This window comes from Fonticula alba (genome assembly GCF_000388065.1).
Source record: "Fonticula alba strain ATCC 38817 unplaced genomic scaffold supercont2.17, whole genome shotgun sequence".
In the NCBI taxonomy this organism is placed as follows: Eukaryota; order Rotosphaerida; family Fonticulaceae; genus Fonticula; species Fonticula alba.
In genome coordinates this window covers 62,767-63,819 of record NW_009242987.1, presented here as the reverse complement: position 1 = coordinate 63,819, position 1,053 = coordinate 62,767, and the positions used below count along the sequence as shown (strand labels likewise).

The 1,053-nt window shown below is 74.5% G+C and overlaps 1 protein-coding gene across 1 annotated transcript in view; it reads right to left on the bottom strand.

Annotated features, from left to right (window-relative positions):
- Positions 1-1,053, bottom strand: part of H696_06014 (hypothetical protein) — a gene marked incomplete at both ends in the record, with an annotated part of 5,363 nt that overhangs the window by 2,410 nt on the left and 1,900 nt on the right. The window contains 2 exons of the mRNA XM_009499780.1: positions 34-531; positions 688-926. Of these exons, the coding sequence (XP_009498055.1) occupies positions 34-531; positions 688-926 (737 nt within the window). The remainder of the gene's footprint in view (positions 1-33; positions 532-687; positions 927-1,053) is intronic.

Here is a 1,053-nt window from a genome sequence, read left to right as displayed (position 1 = left end):
GAGGGGGGGGAGGGGGAGGGAGGGAAGAGGCACGGCGACAACGACGGCAACGCACGACGGTGGGTCAGGCGGGACACGGTGGCACGCTCGGCATCCAGGGCCGCGGCCGCCGCGAGGGCTGCCGGCTCCGGCTCCGGCGCCAGGACCGGCGGCGGCGATGCCGGGCGCCCGGCCGCCGCGGCCAGGGCATGCTCCTGCTCCAGGCGCAGGGCCGAAAGGTCGGTCCGGGTGGAGGCCAGCTGCGCGCGCAGGGTGTCGGCTTCGCGCTCGGCGCGCAGGGCCTTCTCGCGGTAGTGGCGGACCTCCGTGCGCAGAGCCTGGATCTCGGCCTGCGTGACGATGGCATTGGCCTCGACGCGCGCGGCGGCGGCGGCGGTGCCGCCGGCGGCGGGGGCGCCGGCCCGCGGGCCGAGCCCGGGAGACGTCTCGCCCGCCGGCGACCCGGGGCTCCCAGGCGACCTGGCACTGTCCAATTGGTCGCGCAGATCGTCGATCTGCTGCTGGGCCGCCAGCAGCTGGGCCGCCTGGTTGCTGAGGTCGGGCGGGCGAGGGAGAGACAGAGAGAGAGAGAGAGAGCGAGAGGGAGCAGGGGGACGAAGGAGGAAAGGAGGCAAGGGCCGACGCGTCAGTCACCGGGGCACCGGGGGAGCAGCCACTTCCGGGGCAATCGGGCGAGGGATGGCGCACCGCTGCGACTCCAGCAGGGCCGCCTCCAGGCGCTGGCACTCCATCGAGTGCCCGAGGGCCTGGCTCTCGGCAGCGGAGCGCGCATGCTCGGCCAGCGCGGCCGAGCGCTCGGCGGCCACGGCACGCGCCTCGCTGGCGCGCGCGCTCTCCTCGGCCTGTGCAAGGGCCAGGCGCGCGGTGTCCAGCCGCCGTTGGAAGGAGAGGATCTGCTCGGCCTTGTCGGTGCGCTCGATTTGAAGCTGTCACATTGGCGGGGCATCCACCGGGAGAGGAGGGGCGAGAGAGGGAGGGGAGTCAGTGTCTGGCAGGTGACGCTGCAGGTGGGAGCATGCGCGCGATGCCGGTATCAAAGGGGAGGGGGGGGGG